Raw genomic sequence first — 18,867 nt, 5'->3', positions numbered from 1 at the left:
GAAAACATTCAATTGTCGACCTTAATTGCAAGGTGTACCTGCATATAAAATGCATTTCCTGTAAAAGGACACAAAGTCTCTGTCAACACCAACATTTAATAATGTCTCACAGTAAATAATACTCTACTTTTCTATTCCTTCTGTCAAAGATAATCTCACATTTCCCCTCCATTTATGCATATCTGCCAATATTCCCTCTACTCACTTAACCTGTCTATGTTCCTTTGTGCCTTTTCTGCTTTTCCCACATAATACAATATAGTCCATGGGAAGTTGGTGATGCAGCAAAGTTCTTAAGTAAATAATCGGGTGAGTCCTGTGATTGGTAGATGGCGAGAGGTGGCTTCTTGTAGCTGTTCAAATAACTTCCAATTGGAGAAGGTGGTAGGTACTAGCAGTTATGGCAGTAACTACCAGCAGACCTTCAGAGAATCGTACATAGTTTGTCAATAACTGAGGTTTCAGAATTAATCCTGGACACAATTATTTGTACTATTTTTCCTCCCAGTTAATCAATCATCTAACTATGTTGCCATCAGTGCTCTGAGGCACTTGTACAGTAACCTTTTAATGTGGTATCTTATCAAATATCTATTAGAAATCCACATAGAACATAGAACAGTACAGCACAATACAGGCCCTTCAGCCCATGATGTTGTGCCGACCTTTAAACCTTGCCTACGACTATCTAACCCCTTCCTCCCATATATCCCTCTATTTTAAATTCCTCCATATGCTTATCTAACAATCTCTTGAATTTGACCAATCTACCTGCCTCCACCACCACCCCAGGCTGCACATTCCATGCCCCAACCACTCTCTAGGTAAAAAACCTTCCTCTGATATCTCCCTTGAACTTCCCACCCATTACTTTAAAGCCATGCCCTCTTGTATTGAGCATTGGTGCCCTGGGAAAGAGGCGCTGGCTGTCCACTCTATCTACTCCTCTCAATATTTTGTACACCTCTATCATGTCTCCTCTCATCCTCCTTCTCTCCAAAGAGTAAAGCCCTAGCTCCCTTAGTCTCTCCTCATAATGCATACTCTCTAAACCAGGCAGCATCCTGGTAAATCTCCTCTGCACCCTTTCCAACGCTTCCACATCCCGCCTATAATGGGGTGACCAGAACTGGACACAGTACTCTAAGTGTGGTCTAACCAGAGTTTTGTAGAGCTGTATCATTACCTTGCGGCTCTTAAACTTGATCCCTTGACTTATGAAAGCTAACACCCCATAAGCTTTCTTAACTACCCTATCCACCTGCGAGGCAACTTTCAGGGATCTGTGGATATGGACCCCCAGATAACTTCTGCTCCTCCACACTACCAAGAATCCTGCCATTAACTTTGTACTCTGCCTTGGAGTTTGTCCTTCCAAAGTGTACCATCACACTTCTCTGGATTGAACTCCATCTGCCACTTCTCAGCCCAGCTCTGCATCCTCTCAATGTCCCTCTGCAATCTTCAACAATCCTCTACACTATCCACAATACCACCAGCCTTTGTCATCTGAAAACTTGCCAACCCACCCTTCTACGCCCTCATCCAAGTCATTAATAAATATCACGAAAAGCAGAGGTACCAGAACTGATCCTTATGGGACACCGCTAGTCACAGCCCTCCAATCCGAATGCACTCCCTCCACTACAACCCTCTGCTTTCTACAGGCAAGCCAATTCTGAATCCAGATGGCCAAGCTTCCCTGGATCCCATGCCCTCTGACCTTCTGAAGAAGCCTACCATGTGGAACCTTGTCAGATGCCTTACTAAAATCTATGTGGGCCACATCTACCGCACTACCCCCATCAATCTGTCTGGTCACCTCCTATCGGGCTTGTGAGACATGATCTGCCCTTCACAAAGCCATGCTGGCTGTCCCTGATCAGACCATGATTCTCTAAATGCCCATAGATCCTATCTCTAAGAATCCTTTCCAACAGCTTGCCCACCACAGACATAAGGCTCACAGGTCTATAATTCCCTGGACTATCCCTACTACCTTTTTTGAACAAGGGGACAACATTTGCCACCCTCCAGTCCTCCGGTACCATTCCCATGGACAACGAGGACTCAAAGATCCTAGCCAAAGGCTCAGTAATCTCCTCCCTTGCCTCACAGAGCAGCCTAGGGAATATTCCGTCAGGCCCCAGGGACTTATCTGCGTTAATATTTTCTAACAGCTCCAACACATCCTCTCTTGATATCAATATGCTCTAGAACATTAATCTTACCAACACTGTCCTCAGCGTCATCAAGGCCCTTCTCCTTGGTGAATACTGAAGAGAAGTATTCATTGAGGACCTCACCCACTTCCACAGCTTCCAGGCACATCTTCCCACTTTCATCCCTAATCAGTCCTACCTTTACTCCCGTCATCCTTCTGCTCTTCACACGTGAAAAATGCCTTGGGGTTTTCCTTAACCCTACCCACCAAGGCCTTTTCATGTCCCCTTCTTGCTCTCCTCAGCCCCTTCTTAAGTTCCTTCCTTGCTACCCTATATTCCTCAAGAGACCCATCTGATCCTTACTGCCTAAACCTTATGTATGCTGCCTTCTTCCTCCTCACTAGATGTTCCACCTCTCTTGTCACACATGGTTCTTTCACCCTGCCATTCTTTCTCTGCCTCACCGGGAAAAATTTATCCCTAACATCCTGCAAGAGATTCCTGAACAACGACCACATCTCCATAGTCCATTTCCCTTCAAAAATGTCATCCCAATTCATACTCGCAAGTTCTAGCCTTATTGCCTCATAATTTGCTCTTCCCCAATTAAATACTTTCCTGTCCTCTTTGCTCCGATCCTTGTCCATGACTATGCTAAAGGTTAGGGAGCGGTGGTCACTGACACCCAAATGCTCACCCACCGAGAGATCTGTCACCTGACCTGGTTCATTACCTAATACTAGATCTAATATGGCATTCCCTCTAGTCAGCCTGTCAACATACTGTGACAGGAATCTGTCCTGGACACACTTAACAAACTCTGCCCGGTCTAAACCTTTGGCACTAAGCAGGTGCCAATCAATATTTGGGAAGTTGAAGTCTCCCATGATAACAACCCTGTTATTTTTGCACCTTTCCAAAATCTGCCTCCCGATCTGCTCCTCAGTATCCCTGCTGCTACCTGGGGGCCTAGAGAATACTCCCAGTAGAGTAACTGCTCCTTTCTTGTTCCTAACTTCCACCCATACGGACTCTAGAGAGGATCCTTCTACATTATCCACTCTTTCTGCAGCTGTAATAGTATCCCTGACCAGTATTGCCACCCCTCCTCCTCTTCCCCCCACCCCCATCCCTTTTAAAACACTGAAATCTGGGAATATTCAGTATCCATTCCTGCCCTGGTGACAGCCAAGTCTCTGCAAGAGCCACAATATCATAGTTCCATGTATTTATCCAAGCTCTCAGTTCATCGCCCTTATTCATCATGCTTCTTGCATCTACCTTACTACTTCCATACCCTATACTCTGCTTCTCCTTCCTCAAAGCCTCTCTATATGTTAGATCTGGCTTTACCCCATGCACTTCTTCCACTGATCTATCCCTCTGGTTCCCATCCTCCTTGCAAACTAGTTTTAAACCCTCCTGAACCACACTAATGAACCTGCTTGCAAGGATATTGGTCCCCCTCGAGTTCAGGTGTAACCCATCCTCTCTGTACAGGTCCCACCTTCCCCAGAAGAGATCCCAATGATCCAAAAATCTAAAACCTTGCCCCCTGCACCAACTCCTCAGCCACACATTCATCTGCCATCTCCTCCTATTTCTTACCTTCACTATCACGTGGCACTGACAGCACTCCTGAGATTGCTACCCTTGAAGTCCTGTTCTTCAGCCTTCTGCCTAGCTCCCTAAATTCACTTTTCAGGACCTCATCCCTCTTCCTACCTATGTCGTTGGTACCAACATGTACCACGACTTCTGGCTGCTTTCCTTCCTACACAAAAATGCTGTGAACCTGATCAGAGACATCCTGGACCCTGGCACCTGGGAGGCAACATACCGTCCGGGATTTTCGCTCACGTCCACAGAACCTCCTGTCTGTTCCCCTGACTATTGAGTCCCCTATCACTATTGCTCTCCTCTTCTCCTCCCTTCCCTTCTGAGCTGCAGGTCCAGTCCCAGTGCCAGAGACCTTGTAGTGTATTTTGAAGTACACTACAATATCTGGCTTGCCTTTATCTATTCTGCTAGTTACAATGTCAAGAAATTTGAATAAATAAATGCAATTTCCTTTTTATCTGAAATCAGTTTTGCTCTGCCTAATCATATTGTGATTTTCTAAGTATTCTGTTATCTATTCATTAATAATTGCTGTTTTTGCTGATTGCTGGGAACTTCCCAGAATTTAGAGAATTTTGGAAGATGGCTAACAATGTATCCACTTCCTCTGCAACCACCTTTTGGAACTGTAGGATGCAGGCAATTGGGTCTAAGGACCGACAAATCCATTAGTTCGCCAAGTACTTTTTCTCTTTTGATACTTATTGTTTTATGTTCCTCATTATATCTTATCCTTTTGGGTACTTAGTGATTCTGTTACACTTTGAGATTCTTTTGAGTATGAAAATGGTACAAAATTCTCCTTTAATAACTTGACACCTGCAATTCCATTGTTATCTGATGTGTGTGAAAAGTGATCAGGAGCTTTATTGGTCCCAGAACCTCTCAATATCCCTGTATGCTGACTCGCTGGATTCTCTTCCTGCATTTTATTATTTTAGGAAGAGACACTTTAGTTCTTTTCAGAGGCAGTTCATGCTGTAGGGCTTTCCCTAGGTGCCATTGATTTCTGCATTCTGGGAATCAACAAACCAGCAAAGAAATGACAGGTTGGGTTTTGCAGGAGAAGTTTGTAAGTGCTCACAGGTTTGGAACTCCTCCCAAATGTGTGAGGTCTGAACTTTTGGCTGCTCTTCACTGATGATTTTGTGTCTACACTTTAGCCAAGGACTTTTTGCAGACTCATCTTAGTATAGTTAGGGTAAGTTCTCAGCACTTGTGTAGGAGAATCCGCTCGTGTAACTCTGTCTGTCAAACTTGTGCCAGGTTAGACCTGCACAGGAACACGTCTCCATTTAAATGACTGAAGCTAAGAATGATTCATGAGGCAAGGTATTATGTGGTTTACAATTTTTGAATTGTTTAATTAGTTGTTCTTACTTGATTGGTAGTGTTACTAAGCATATTTTAAAGGTCGAGGTTATTTTGAAATATTAAATACTTTGAAATATTTTTGACTTTCAGTAGCTTTTGACTGTTTTTGAATGCTATGGATATTCAGCATTCAGCTGCATGCATAGATCTTGACAGCTGGCTACTTCATTTTTTTTTCTGATTTGTGGACTGGGGTTGTCACTTACACATCTTAGACTTGCCATTGTACAGAGTCCTGCCACTGAACATTAGGTCTGCATTCAGTGTAAGTTTACTTTGGGAATTTGTAAAAGAAATTAAGCTCTGAATCTTCATTTGAGTTGGTACTTGCCTCCTGCAAGGAAATTCCAGCTCTACCTTCCTGGCCTGAAAAAGGAATGTAATGGGTTGAATCTTTCAGGCTACAGGTACAAGACCGTGTCATGCTGAGTGATAGGTGCTGCTGCACATGAATCAAGTAGCTGAGCTCTGCTTTGCTGGGTCTTCCCAGAGTGCTCCAGCTGGGTCCTCAGTCAGGTCTGGCCTGGTATAAAATTAGAGTCCCCGTCCATTTGAAAGGATTCCCTGAGCCTGTACAATAGGGATTTTTTAAAACATACTCTAGTTTAACATTTTAATGAAATACAAGTTATTGTAGATGTTCTTGGTGAACAGTTTGAAATAATTTATATCAATTTTAATATTTAAATGTCTCTGCCATAGCTCATCAAGTGTCACCAGGATCCAAAGGTGGAGCAACTATACATCCATACCAGGTAAGCATGAGTATTGGGTGTGATTTGCTGCATTGAGCCCAGGCCATGAAGACTTCCATTCCCTCTTCCCCCATGGTTCTTGCTTGGACTTCATGATAGTCACAGTTGACTTGACTGACTCCTAGAGCCCTTTTTGTCTGTAAGTTATTTACCTGGTTGTATTGTTTAGATAATTGCATGTGGAACAGAGAGAATTAACTGGTTTGTTTAAATTAGACAAAATATTGAGTAATTATCAAGATTATCCAGAATTTATTTAGCTAAGTTTGGTAGGAATATAATTGAAATGTACAGTACATTGTTGAACTTTTGTTTTTTAGAGAAAATATCTTTTGAGCTTCTTCAACTTGAATAAGTCACTTTTAAATCATTAAATCGCTTCTTTAAATGTTAACACCTCCGCCTTTTTTGTTTCAGAGCCTGTTGAATGTTTTCGGGGACATCCAGATGCAGGGTGCACATGAGACACTGCATCTTTGAACTTGTGCCTAAAGCAATAAGAGAAGGAAGAATTTATTTTCACAACTATTTTTGAATGTCAAAGAACATGAAGTAGAATAACATAAATTTACAAAGATTTAGAAACTATCCTGTCACCAGCAGTTGAAAGGGTCAAACTACAATATTAGTGGAGAAATGTAAAAGAATCAAAATCTCTATTTCATAGAATCTGTAACTGAAATAAAATTTGAAATTATACATTTACCAAGTAATCTGATCAAGCTGAAAAGATGATTGATCTAAGTTACCTAACGGAGGAAGAGCAGGCGAATATCTTGAGGGTGCTGCAGAGAGATGCAGAGTTGAGAAAAGTGGAAGAAAAAAGAATTGGGTGAGATTTATAAAAAATATACATTTGTTTACTAATGGTTTTATAGATGCTGATGATTTATACAATATATGAAATAACTTTTATGAGGAACATTCGCATATCAAGTTTGTGGCTTTCATGTGGTTCAGAGGAAAAGGATGCTATCTGATGTATTTTGAAAAATTTGCTTATGTAAGGGTTTTGTGTTCACAGAAAGTAGTGGGAGTTTGAGTTAAAAACCTGAAATAGTTGACAGATGCTGGAAATTTGAAATAGTGACAAAACTGCTGAAGATACTCGCAGGTCAGGCAGCATCGGAGGGAAAGAAACTGAGCTAATGACCTTTCAACAGTTTTACAGCATTTCAGTTTTATTTTCTCAATTGCCTGAAAGAAGGAAAACAACATTCAAAATTATAAGGGTGACAAGAGGCTGAGGTGTACGACATGGAACAACCAGGAATCCAATGCTCAGGCCCCATTTCTTTTATATTATCATTAGTTAATCTCAAACAGTTATGCATCCAACTGAAATTGCACTTGGAATTTGATCATGTTTGACCCAAGCTCTGAAGGAACCATAAGATAAATTTCCATTAACAAGTGGAAGAGCAGAAGGTCAGAAGCTGTGACTCCTGCCCATGCAGTGTTGGGGGGGGGGGGTGGTGGGGGGCTGGGAGATATTAAATTATGAAGGTACTATGTTTCATGAGGTGAGAAGCCAGGTCATAGTCAGGCAGACAGTGAAGGGAATCTGTGATAGAGAAGCATTCAGAAGAACAGTGCTGATTTGGAGTGCTTGAGCTGATCCACCATTGATGCCTCCTTTTACATCAAGTTGAAAGAGCAACCTTCTAGCTACCTGGTTACAGCCATAACAATGGGATTTAGGAGCACAGGTTTTATAATTAAGTATATGTGGAGGCAAACAAAATGAGAAGGTACTAGGGTCTGTAGCAAAATATGCATTCAATGGAAGTTTAATTTTGAGCAAATATTTTAATTTTCGTGACCGGTTAAATCCTTTAGTTCCGATTTCAGTGATGATGAATCCACAGTTAGAGTATGAAGGTTCATGAGAGAATGCTGTTCCTAATGCTGTTCCTCCATAAGAAACTTCAATCATTCAATTAGGGGTGTTGATTTAAAAAAATTAAAGAGAGTTTTACAGCATGAAAGCATGCTCTTCAGCCCACCATGTCCATGCTAGCTATCAAGTGCTTATCTGTGTAATCCCATTTTCTTGTACTCAGCCAGAAGCATTTTATGCCATGGCATTTTGAATGCTCATCTAAATATTAGTTAAATGGTGAGAGAGTATCTACTATCACTTCCACCTCTGACAATGAATTTCAGACTTCAGCAACTCTCTGGGTGGGGGATAAAGTCTTTGTCCTCTAAATTTCCAACTCCTTGCCTTAAATTTATGCCCTCTGTTTTGGAGGCAACTCTGCTCAGGGGAAAGGTTTCTCATTATCTACTGTAGCAGTGACCTGCTGATGCCTGATGTTTTGTGCAGACAACAGCATCTCATCAAAACAGAGAAAGCCCTGGCAATCCTAGTGGCCCTGTGGCTTTCATTGTGCAGTGGCTGGAGCATAAATAAGAGCCAGAACTCAAGGAAGGAGCAGATTGGACTCGTCTCTCAAAATCTATCCACTGGATCAATTGTGCCTCTTAAAAAAAAAAGGTAGACAGGGTGAAATTTCAAAGTGTGAAAGAGTTCTGTGGAGCTCCCTGGATATCAAGCTTTGGCCATGAAGAGGTTTCTTTCATGGTTAACTACCACTTATGAACCTTGAGCTTTTGACCTTCTGAATTAAGAGGTCTGTGTTCAGCAGGTAAGCGTGAAGCTTCATGTGAACACAGCAATGTTGGCAAATCCATATGCCTGCTTTGCCTTGTGTCCTCTTCTGAAGGAAAAGTAGAGCTTCAGTGACCTCATTAACGTTGTGGTAGGGAGAGAACAGTGTGATATAAAATATGTCAGTCTTGCTGCCTACAGTGATCTGGGTGCTAGGAAGTGGAAGTAGAGTGCAAGGATTGACCTTGATTGGCAAAGCAATCCAGGCATGGATGCAAGCCTGGAAATTTGTCCACAGAAGACTTTATATCTTCATAATAGCCTACTTCGTAAACCTTGAGCTCAAGGTGTTTCTCCTCAGAAATGTAAAAATAGGAATACAGGCCATGCCTGTGTGATCTGCAGCTCCCAAGTTATCCAGCAAAACCCATGGCATTGCCATGGAGGCATCCATGGTTCAGATAATTAAAGTGTCAAAATGGCAGTGGAGGAGAGGACAAGCCTCTGTGGTCCACGAGAACAGGTTTTAGATTGGTTCATCACTCTCCAGCATGTTCTGTAACAGGCTGGCCTTTTAAATTGTGCCACTCTTGAGCTGGCAGTGCTATGAAAACCTGGTTGTTGAGACTGTCCAATGACTAATGTAGTGCAGGAAAAGATGACTCAATTTCAAATGGAACAAAAATAGAGTGCTGGAAATACTCAGCTGGTTGGGCAGCACCTGAACTAATAAAGAGTTGCTGACAATGTTAATACTGTTCCTGTCTCCATAGATGTTGCCTGATAGAAAGTGATGGAAATGGTCAGCCTGTTTTTGTTTCTGATTTCCAGCACCTGTAGTTTTTTTTTGCTTTTATAATTTAAATTGAAAAGTTTTAAAACTGTTGCATGAGGAATAATGTCGTTGAGTATGTACCTGACCCCAAGAGTACATCAGCTACGCAACAACAATTCTCACTGGGCAAATTCCAGAATGATCGAAACAACCTGAAAACCATTATTACTGTGATTTATTCTAGAAATAATAGACTTTTCATGTACATAACATGGCCATGTGATCTATATCTTGGCCATCATGCTTAATATGAAAAATTGTACAGAATCTCAGAACTTAGATTTTAGAACATTACTGAAGCTATGTACTAAAAATGGAATTTGACTAGCTTGCTGATAAAGAGAAGTCATTATTACATCTTGTTGCTTTACTGGTTGTTGAATTAACTAAACTTTTTGAAACTTGTTTTGATTTCTTCACACTTGTATCCTGAGGATAAGTTTTTGGTTCCATTTTAACCGAAGGGAAAGACTGTGCACTGGACCACAATCTTGAAAGCAGCCATGTGATCATTAGAAATTATGCACGGACTTGCTGTTTATATATAAATTTTACTTTCATTTTGATTTTAAAAATGATCATAAGGCAGTGAATAATGGGAATGATTGTGGTATAAATTTTGAATTTGTTCTTTTTTGATGTTTTACTGATCACATAAACTATACCAGACATGAGTTCTTAATTAACACATTACTATCTTATGACGCAGTCAAATTTAACCAAGGATGAAAAAAAATTGGACAATTCATAATTGAATCTAAATTTATAACATTTTATCTTTAATTAATGTCGTGCAGCATAAACTAGATTGGGTATGATGGAATGTGCACAGTAGGGTAAAACTTGTCACATGCATTAAATATATAGCTTGGTGATGTGTGCCCATGGACCTCTACTACCCAAAACTGATTTCAGTAGGGCTGAATATCAGAAACTATATTTGCTGTTTCATGCATTTCTCTCCCTCAGATTTCAGTTTCTTGTTTTCCTTCCCCCCTGTCTGCAATTCTATCTCTCATACTAATTCATAGTAAGCATCTTAAAGTTCTGGAGGTACCAGGATTGAGACATGAGAATAACTAGTTGAAAAATACTGAAAGTAAACTCAATTTTGCTATCTTGCCTTAGTAGTCTTTCACTACATGGTCAGAAAATTTGGTCCAAACCCCATTCAACATTTGGTTGATATTTGAGTCAACATCCATGGTGTCACTGAGTGAGTGCTGCTACCTTTTTGGAGGATGTGAGAGATCCCATGGCTCGACTTGGAATTCTTCTGGAGTTAAAATGTGAATAAGTGATCAGCCTTTTAAAATATGAATAAGAAATTTTTAAAAAACTGGGAAAGGCCACAGGATTCTTCAGGCCTAATCCATCAATCACTATCATGTTTAATCCTCTACCTCAACTTTAAGATGCCCAATCCTCACAACCTTTGATTCCCTTTTGCCCACCAAAATCTATTGATTCTAGCCTTGAGTTTACATGATGATAGGATATCCATAGCCCTGAGGCAGAGAATTCCAAAGATTTAGAAAGAGCAAGGAAATGTCTCCTCATTTCAATCCTAAATGGCTGATCCCTTATTCTAAGGCTTCTTCGCTACACCCTTTGTCCCAGACTCACCAGTTTGAAAGAAGAGCCTCTCAACATTTACCTTGACAATCCCTCAGCATCTTGTGTGTTTCATTGAAATCATCCTTTACTTTTCTAAACCTCTTGGTATGGCCCATCATACCCATCTCTCTTCAAGTCCAAGTCCACCCCAATTCTAGAATCAATCTGGTGAATCTGTTACATTGCCATTGCCGTGTACATTTTTGAGTATGGAACCCAAAACTTAAACAATACACCAAAAGCAAGTTAATTGGCAAGTACATGGCAGATGAAATATAATGTGGAAAAATGTGAGATTATCCACTTTGGTAGATAACATAAAAATGGTGGATAATTTCTTAAATGATAAGAGATGGTGTTCACTGCTGTCTGTCCTTGTGTATGAATAACTAAATCTTAATCTGAAGGCATAGCAAACAATTAGGAAGGCAAGCAGTATGCCAGCCTTTATTATGAGTGGATTTGAGTACAAAAATAAAAACCTCTTATTGCAATTTCATAGATTCCATCAGGAATATTGTTAGTTTTCTGACCAAAGGAAGGGTATTCTTGCAGTGGAATGACTCTGAAACTAGTTCAGCAGATTAATTCCTGGAATTGGGGAGTTGGCCACAAGGAGAAATTAAGCAAAATGGGCTTTAAAGCCTCCATAGAAGATTGAGAGATGATCTCATTGAAACCTGCAACATTCTTATGGAGCTTGAATGGATAGGTGCAGGGATGTTGTTTCTCTTGGTTTGGGTGTTTACAAAATAAAGAGTTGGCCATTTAGGATAAAGATGATGACTTTCGCTACATCTCCTCTATTGCAATTATACCATTCCTTGGTTTGGGAGACTAGACCTGTATAAAGTACTAGAGATGTCAAAGTCAAATTTATTGTCATATGCACAGGTGCAATGAAAAACTTACTTGCAGCAGTATCACAGGCACATAGCATCATGTAAGCAGCATTCACAGAAAAACATAAATTAAACAAATTGTAACACAATTCTTACAAGAAAGAACACAATTAGAACAAAAAAAAATAAAGTCCATTTAAAAATGTGGTCTCACTAGGGTGCTTTATAACTAAATTATGAACAGCTGGGGCAGAAGGGTCCTGACCCGAAACGTTGACCGCCTGCTTTTCTCCATGGATGCTGCCTGGCCTGCTGAGTTCCTCCAGCATCATCGTGTTTTTCATCTAGATTCCAGCATCTGCAGTCCTTTGTTTCTCTAGTATCTCTGCAGCAATCCATTTGTCCACCCCAATCCAAAAATGACCCATTTACTTCAATTATTATGATTTGCAAATGGTAAATGTGACTGTGGAATTAGCATGGGAGTTGTAGTCAAGATGCAGGATGCCTCCGCCATGATTTGGGCTGTGATATCTTTCTAAGCTTTGGTTTCATTCCCTTTTAATAGAGGGGATTAGCAATTTTATTTCTCTGACATCTGATGTCTGTCTATCTGGTCTGTATTACTCATGCTCTCTTTCTCAGAATACAGAATACTTTAGAAGACCATTCCTAATTAAACCATTATTTCTGCAACCATCACAATAAAAACGTAGAATGTAGGCCACTCAGTCTAGGGGACTTGTTAGCTCCCCTAAATGTTTCTTTTTACTAATTGATTACTTCTTTGTCATATGAACCATTGCTCCCCTTAAGTTCCACAAAATCATTTGTGTAATTTTATGTAAACACCACAGAAAGAAAAGTTTAATATCCCAGCCACTTATTTACATTTACTTTTGCTGTGCTTTTCCTTCTATTAAGTATTTTCATCATCATTTACTTAACCAATCCTTAGGCTTGTTACTTTTGTTTGCAAGAGGAGAAGTTTCTTCACTCAGGACATTGTGATTCTTTCTGCATTGTAAACTTGTTAGATTTCTTACTTTTCCAGTTCTGATAAAGGGTTATCGGCCTGAAAGTTTTACTCAATTTCAATTTCACTTTCCACAGAGCTGCTACAGAGTATGATCAGTATTTTCTGTTTAATGAAAATCAAAATAAAACTGCAAATGCTGGAAATTTAAAATAAAAACAGAAAGAGATGGAAACGTGAAGGGTCAAGGACATAACTGTTTTTCTTTCCACAGATGCCACATGACCTGCTGATTTGTTTTCAGCATTTTCTGCTTTTATATTTATTTTGATTGTTGTTGTATATTGGTTGGATATGTTTAGTTCTGAATCAACTAAAATTTTTAGGCCTCTTCAGTTTCATATTTGGCTACTGAAAGAGTATTTGTAAGGTATGTATTACCACCAATACTTTTTCTGTACCACACTTGTCTGGACTAACTTTCATCTGTCATTGTGTAATAAGGGGTAAAGAAGTGACGATGAAACTTCAAAATGCCTATGGCTAGTCACCTGCAAAATAATGAATTATTTTGTGTTTTATGTTTTCTAGGCAATTGCAAATTAAAAATGAAATTCAACGTAAGAATATGACTGGTGAGTGGTTTTATAAAGCCAAGGCAAGGAGGCACAAAGATACACTACATGGGGCTGAGCTAATCGAGGCATCAATGCGGAGGAAGAAACCCACGACTATATGTAGGTTTCCTTGATTACTTGTATATTCTTAAGCCAACTTCCCATTCATTGACTATCAATAAACCTGGTGTAAAGGAACTTTGAACAAGGCAAGATCATTTGAATGTCACTTGTTGACCCCAGAGGAATGAAGAATTTTAACATTCCAATGTTTGTTGTCAGCTTCTGGTTATGATTATGACTACAATGCCTTGCCCATTTATGAATTATGAAATATTCTTATTAACAAATATTTTGAGTAAATCTGGTTACATCTTCCTCTGAAATAAGAACATTATATCTTTGCAAAACTTCAGAAACACAAATAATTAATAATTAATATGGCAAGACATTTCTTGGAATGTACAGTTTTGTTGTAAGATAATTTATTACATGAATTTTATAAGATTGTGCTTCAAACTTTTTTAAATGCTAAAATTAGGTATACTTGATCCTAGTGTGTTTATCTTAATGATTAAAAAAACCCAAATTTATTCCATTTAATAATGTGGCCACTAACCAGGTCTTGAAATTGTGTGCCTTGTACAGCTCCGTGATCTGCTTGATAGTGCCTTGTGAAATTGCAATTGTGGGTAAAACTATTTTGTATCTCGCACTTACAAAAACAAGGTGAATAACGAGTGGCCTACCAAAAATGAATGTGAATATTTGGAGTAAAAGTAAATTCAGTTTAATGAATGAGAAAATTGAGTGGCCATCTCAGTTTCTCTCATCTGTGGAAAGAATAAAAACAAGATAATGTTTGAGATTGATGGTCATCAACCTGAAAACATTAACTCTGCTTCTCTCTCTCTGCTACCTGACCTGCTGAGAATTTGCAGCATATTCTGTTTTTGTTTTAAATTTCCAGCACCTGGCATTTTTTTTTGATTGTTGTTATATTTCACTAAACATATGTCATCTTCATTCACAGATGAACGTCTCCAGTCCAGGGAGTTCAAGGAGAAATCCAACAGCTTTTTGAAAAATGCTGGGACCAGTATTTTTATACCACCTGAACTTTCTTTTTTCCTACAACCAAAGTTGGAAGAACCTCAAAATAGGTATTGTCTAGAATTGGATGTGAACTACTTCAGTTAGAGCTATTAGAACAGTGCAGTCAGAAAGACAGACAATGGCTAATCTTCAGTGTCTCTATTTCACTCCTTTTTCTTTGTCAAGTAAATATTTCCAGTGAGAGGCTGATTATACATTTTTTTGAAAAGGTGAACTTGAAAGTTTTATAAAACAAACCATGTGAAACTGAATTGAATACGTGCTGAGATTTTGCATTTAAAGTCTACTCAATATATATTTTAAAATTTGTTTATTTATATGATGTGTGCATTGCTGGCAAGGCCAACATTTCTTGCTTTCCCTAATCACCTATGTTGGTTGTGAGCCACCTAATTAAACCACTGTACTTCTGTCAATGAAAGCTCTTCCATAGTATTATTGTGTAGGGAGATCCAAGATTGAGATCCAGTGATGCGAAAGAAATGAAGATGTATTTCCAATTCAGGATGGTGTATGACCTGAAATGGAATTTATAAAAGGTGTTGTTTCCATGCACCTGTTGCCCTCTCCTTTGAGATTGTTAAACTTTCCAGATTGCAGAGGTGTTGAAAAAATAACAACAAATTTCTAGAAAAGAACTCAGCGGGTCAAGCAGCATCTGTGCAGGCAAAGGAATGGTTGACACCATGCAAGGACTGAGAGTGTAGCGGGAAGATGGCCAGTATATACAAGCGAGAGGGAGGGGTGAGATGGAGACTGGAGGATAATAGGTGGAACCAGATTGGGGGCGGGAGGTGTGGTTGGGAGCAATGAATGATGGGTAGATGAAGCCTGATAAGGGAGAGGGGAGTGTTCAAACAGAGGCTGGTGGGTGTTAAGTGGAACCAGATAAGGGAGGGATGATGGGTAGATGGAATCAGGTGGGGAAGGGCAAAGACTCTTGGTAATGCGGGGAAAGGGATGGAAAGGTGAACAGCAGGAGGGTGGACTGGCAGGATTGGGGAAAGGAACACAGGATTGTAGGTTACCTGGAAAAACTAGCCTTACTGAGTATCTGCAGTGCATTTTGTTGTTGATATTGCACTACGTTCAGGGAATGCTAATGGTGAAAGCAGTGAATGGTTAAAGTGATGGATGGGCCTCCTTGTTTTAAGTGGTGTCCAGGTTCTTGAATGTTGTTGGGCTTGGATGGAGGTTATTCCAACACACTGCTGATTTGTGTCTTGTAGATGAGTGGAAGGTCTATGGGGATTTGGAAGGAGAGTTAGCAGCCAGAGGATACCCAGCTCCTGGCTTACTTTTGTAGTCACAGTATTCATATCACTGGACTAGTAAGGTTGCTTCTCAGTGGTAAAGTCACAGTTGTTTTCCCCAGGGTTGGGGAGTCTAAAACTAGAGGACATAGGTTTAAGTTGAGAGGGGAAAGATTTAAAGGGGACCTAAGAGACTAGTTTTTCCACATAGCGAGTGGGTATATCAAACAAGCTGCCAGAGGAAGGGATAGAGGTAGGTACGAGTTTAAAAGACATTTAGACAGGTGCATGGTTACACCCTACATCCCACCCACATCCATGACACCTCACATGCTATCCAACTCTCCCGTGTTCTCTGGCAAGCACAACTTCATCTTCACCATGAATGTCCAGTCCCTGTACACCTCCATTCCCCATCATGATGGCCTCACCGCCCTCCGCTTCTTTCTCAACCAGAGACAGAACCAGTCCCCTTCCACTAATACTGTCCTCCACCTGGTGGAACTTATCCTCACCCTAAACAACTTCTCTTTTGGTTGCTCTCACTTTCTACAGACCAAGGGTGTAGCCATGGGCACTCGCATGGGCCCCAGCTGTGCCTGCCTTTTCGTTGGTTACGTTTAACAGTCTCTGTTCCAAGCCTACTCTGTCCCCACTCCTCAACTTTTTCTCTGCTATATTGACGACTGAATTGGTGCCACCTCTTGCATCTGTGCAGAACTTGACAGTTTCGTAAATTTTGCCACTAATTTTCACCCGGCTCTCCAATTCACTTGGACTATCTCTGACACATCTCTCTCCTTCCTCGATCTCTCCATCTCAGGAGATTCATTATCCATCGACATCTTCTACAGACCTACTGACGCCAGCAGCTACCTTGATTACAGCTTTTCTCACCCCGTCTCTTGCAAGGATACTATTCCTTTCTCTTAATTTCTCTGCCGCCGCTGCATCTGTTCCCGTGATGAAACAAAGGATGGGTCTTTTTGCAAGGACTTCATTCTATTTTTCTCCATCACACCTGCTCTGCAAATACCATTTCTACACCATTACAGATAGGATTGAAGATTGAATATGGCACTGAACATCTGTTTTTGATGATGGAAGGAAGGTTATGGATGATTTCAGGACAGACATAGGGTTGAGGATTAATTTATTCCATTGTCCACCTCACCCATATTGAGATCTATTTTCCCTGCTTAAAAGGATGAATGGTACTCCTTAGTTAGCAGATATTTGACTGCTAGTGGATTGATTTGACCTGTTCAGTTACAGGTGTTTTAAAATGTATTTCCTCATTGCAAAATGCGTGCGAGATTTTGTGCTTCTATTGCAAACTTGCTTTGTGAGGTTTGCAAGGTGAGAGGTTGCATTCCGTCCCTCTAAGGTCCAGCATCTTGGAAGACTGAAATAAAAACAAAATTCCAGAATACTCAGCAAATGAGGCAGTACCCATTGAGAGCAATAAAATGAGTTAACATTTAGGCCATTGACCTTTTATTCATGCAAGGAGATAACTGGAGTTTTGAGGTGCAGAGAAAGTGTAGAGGGTGACGGGGGTGGTGGGAGGAAAGAACTGCAGGGAAGGCATGAAAAGTAGAATGCAGGAGAGATTATTAATAAATGGCATGATGTAGCAATCAAAAGTGGATGGTAAATGGATAGATAAAGAAATAAAAGAAGGATCGAGAAAAGGTATTAATGAGAATAGCAGACTCTGTCTGAAGTTGTTAACTCGGCGTTGAATCTGCAAGGCAGTTGTCACTCCTGTTCCTCTTCATGACAATGTCATCAGGTGTTACTGTTTTTGAATGTGTTGTGCTTCAATGGATTAGTAGGATGTGGAGTATAGACAGGACAGAATAGAAGTGGGGCAAAGAACTGAAATGACAGCTGACTGGAATCTTCTGCACTGAATGGATGTGGTCCGAAAAGCTGCCACGGCTCTTTGTTTTCCCCAATTTAAAGGCGATTTCGTGGAGTTAGTATGGGATACGAAGTTAAAAGAAGTACAAATAAGTTGGTGTTTCAGCTGAAGGACGAGAAGGGAGAAGTTAAATGAGAAGATACTGCATCTCCTGCACAGGAAGATACAGTACCATGGAAAGAAAGGAGGATGTCAATGATGGAGAGAGCCAAGATGTCATTGAAGGGAATGGGTCCTTCAGAATGCTCTGAGAAGTGAGGGGATATATTTACCAGGAGCAACATGCTGGAGGTTGTTCTAAATGACAATTTGAATGTGGAGACTTGTGGGCTAATATTGTGATGGAGAGAGAAGGGGTGAGAGCAGATTTGAGGGCAACCTAATGGACATGGGCAAGGGGACATTCTGTTCTGGCAAAGGGAAGTCTTTGTTGAGGATAATGCAAGATGTATTGGAAGCAATGGTATAGAGAGTGGCATTCTCAGAGCAGGAAAAAAATAGAATGTTCTTGCAAAAAGACCCATCTTTTGTTTCATTTGTTATGCTGTTACCACACTCTTTTACTTTGTGCCTCCATCTCTTCATTCATTCTACTAATCTCTTGTCTTTCAACTTATCAAATAGCTTCATCTGCAGAGGCTGCCTGACTGCCTTTTTCTATCCTTTTCTGTTTTTATTTCTAGCTTCCATACACACCTCTGGTAAATTTCTAGTAAATTTCCTGTGCATTTTCCTAAAGTGTGGTGCCCAAGTATACCATCACCTTTAATAAATTATAAATGTTTTTCTTTGCAATGACTCTAATTTATGACAGTTTTATGTTTATAAATCCACCAATAACATGTGTTTTATTATAAGCCTTCTCAATTTGTTGTTTCTCCCATCAATGATTTGTGTAGACGAACACCAAGGATTATCTATTCATATAATCCCATTAATTATAGTTTTTTTTATTGCTTCTCCTTTCTTCCTGCCAAATTGAATTGCTTCATGCTTATCTAAATTAATTTGCAGCTGCTATTTACCTGTCTACTTCACAAGCTTCTCTGTGTCAATTCCAACCCTTCACTGTTTTACCGCATTGTTGATTTTCATGTTACCTGCAAACCTTGAACCTCTAATTCTGTCCAGATCAGAGCTATTTACCTGGTACTGA

General features: G+C 40.1%; 1 protein-coding gene across 6 annotated transcripts in view; it reads left to right on the top strand.

Moving 5' to 3' along the window:
• Positions 1 to 18,867, top strand: part of sytl2a (synaptotagmin-like 2a) — a 117,762-nt gene that overhangs the window by 53,020 nt on the left and 45,875 nt on the right. For all 6 annotated transcript variants that reach the window (XM_052025992.1, XM_052025991.1, XM_052025993.1 and 3 more), the window contains 4 exons: positions 5,862 to 5,914; positions 6,332 to 6,746; positions 13,390 to 13,535; positions 14,449 to 14,578. In XM_052025992.1, coding sequence (XP_051881952.1) covers positions 6,646 to 6,746; positions 13,390 to 13,535; positions 14,449 to 14,578 — 377 coding nt within the window. In that variant the 5' untranslated portion in view covers positions 5,862 to 5,914; positions 6,332 to 6,645. The remainder of the gene's footprint in view (positions 1 to 5,861; positions 5,915 to 6,331; positions 6,747 to 13,389; positions 13,536 to 14,448; positions 14,579 to 18,867) is intronic.

This window comes from Pristis pectinata, chromosome 11 (genome assembly GCF_009764475.1).
Source record: "Pristis pectinata isolate sPriPec2 chromosome 11, sPriPec2.1.pri, whole genome shotgun sequence".
NCBI lineage: Eukaryota > Metazoa > Chordata > Chondrichthyes > Rhinopristiformes > Pristidae > Pristis > Pristis pectinata.
Note: the sequence above shows the minus strand (reverse complement) of the source record. Positions and strands in the feature narration are given on the sequence as shown.